Source organism: Impatiens glandulifera, chromosome 1, assembly GCF_907164915.1.
Source record: "Impatiens glandulifera chromosome 1, dImpGla2.1, whole genome shotgun sequence".
Taxonomy (NCBI): Eukaryota; Viridiplantae; Streptophyta; class Magnoliopsida; order Ericales; family Balsaminaceae; genus Impatiens; species Impatiens glandulifera.
This window is the reverse complement of record NC_061862.1, coordinates 79,162,162-79,164,261: the sequence shown is the minus strand read 5'-3', so window position 1 is coordinate 79,164,261 and position 2,100 is coordinate 79,162,162. Positions and strand designations below refer to the sequence as shown.

Below are 2,100 nucleotides of genomic sequence, written 5' to 3'. Positions count from 1 at the left end.
CTCTTGGAAGAATTCTTTCTCTTTCTTGTAACCGGACCGGATGGGGAAGCAACCGCTTTGGACTTCTGATGAGCCTCGGCGAAATCATTGTATGCTGACTGTTGGCCGATTAGTCGAGCCGCATCTTCATTCTGTTGAAACCGCTACGGCAGGTGCAATGTTTTCTAATGTCTGCAAATGTCCGGCCAGGTTTGCATCTGCCTCCGCCGTTTCTTTTTAAAGTCGGGTTTGCTCATCCAATACATCTTGAATCTTTTGAGCCGCAAGCTCATTTGCCTCCTCAAGTGCCTTATCGGCAGCCAACTTTGCCGCTATCATTTCTGCCAGCTGTTCGGTGAACGTCTTTAGACCAGCCTCGGTTTTGGCATGCTTCTCCTCAAGCATCGCCACCCTCTCAAGTGTAGAACCGGCCTGGACACCGGATTGAGCCAGATCCTCATCAATCTTATTCAACCTTTGATCGGTTGTTAATTGGGTTTGTTCCGTCATGACGACCTTTTGGCTGGTAAGAGCGAGGTCGGTCTCCAGCTTCTTAGTTGCCTCCTCCAATGCCTTAGTTCTATCAGTAAAGCCATTGTACAACTGATCGTTCATGTCGTAATTGTCTTCAACGGACGTGATCCGTCCGACCGCGGTTTGTAGCTCTTTATTTGTCGACTCAATCATCTCGATGGATTTAGTCGCGGTTTCTTTGATCTTCTTTTGCCACGACCGAATGGCGGCATTGACAAATTCCTTGATGAGGTCCTTTACACTATCTTCTGTTACCACTAGTACCGAGTCCTCGGTTTGAAGAGAGACTCGCTGGTCGGTGGGCGGTGTACCCATTCTAAGGTTGGTGTTGTTGATTTCCTGTTCCGGTGGAGGAGAGAAATGCTCATATTCGGCAGGATTTGGACCGCTTTCATCCTCAGGTGGGGATCTGGAGAAGTGCGACGCCTCCTGGTGCTCGGGCTCCGCTTCTAACTGTGCCATCTTCTCGGTCAGTTCCTTTTCCTTGACCGCTAGCATGTCCAACACCAAGAGCTCAAGTTGAGTGCCCGCTGTCCATGGGATATGCTTTCCTTGGAGACGTTGGATGTGTTCGGTGAGCCCCAGTAACCGAGCATGCGGTTCGGCCATCCTACTTCGTCGAAGAGCGGTCAAGACGCTTTGAGCCTTTGTTAGGTTGATCACTTTTGCTTCCATCTCAACCAATGTTTCAAATTTTCGATCAGCTGGGAGGTCCGGTAGCATGTTATTGTAGAATATTTCTTGTCGGTTTAGGGCCCAGTGATGGTAGACGTCGATTTTCGCGTGAGCCTACTCATGAATTTCTTCCATGATTCGGTTGACGAGGTCCTCGGCCATTTTCCGGATGTGTTCCTCAGAGGTATTTGTTTGCCCAGTCGGACCGGTTTCTTCATCGTCAGTTCTTGCCGATTGTTCTTCGACTACCAGCTATTTTCCTTTGCTAGTCCGATTTTCTCTAGTGTGTTGTGAAGCGGTTCGGCCCGAGCTGAATGCCGAATTTTCAGTGTTGAGGGTGTCGTACTGCGGATTAGCCGATCCGGTTGGAATAAGGCCGGTTTGGCGAATGCTGATCATCTAGATCAGGACATCGAATAACACCCTGGACTAGTTGACTAGCGTATCTGTTGTGATAGCGGTCATCATATTAAAAGTTGTAACACAGTAGGTGTTGGTCACATCCTTAACTAGGATGCCACGACCGATGATATCATTGAGAAGCTGGTATTCAGCTCTCAATGATGACCTAGCACCGTGGTCACTGACCAGATGGTTTGACCGAGAGAAGCTCAAGGAAATTTCAGCTTTCAGTCCGGCCGGGACGTTCAGATCAGTGATCCCTTGCTTTGGAAGATCGAAGCATCTGGAGAAGTCACTTTCCGAGAAATCAAACACGGTCCCTCCGACCCTAGATTGAATGAGGGTGTCGAAATGAGGGGTACCACGGAAAACCCTGGCGTTATAAAAGAACTCCAGGACGGTTTCGGGGAAGATGACATGTTTGTCATCTTGGAAGGATTTTAGACCGGTATCTTCAAGTGACTTAATCATTTTTAAGATTTCATAGTGCTCTGTACTTTGAGCTGAATC

The 2,100-nt window shown here is 48.4% G+C and overlaps 1 protein-coding gene across 1 annotated transcript; it reads right to left on the bottom strand.

The window, feature by feature from the left end:
• Positions 1-216: 216 nt before the first annotated feature.
• On the bottom strand, positions 217-1,236 carry LOC124933602. Its single transcript, XM_047474036.1, has one exon. The coding sequence runs from the start codon at positions 1,234-1,236 to the stop codon at positions 217-219; it is 1,020 nt and encodes a 339-aa protein (XP_047329992.1).
• Positions 1,237-2,100: the final 864 nt, after the last annotated feature.

Bases quoted from the DNA above. Each gene is read 5' to 3' on its own strand.
- LOC124933602 (XM_047474036.1), bottom strand. From the start codon at position 1,236: ATGCTACCGGACCTCCCAGCTGATCGAAAATTTGAAACATTGGTTGAG.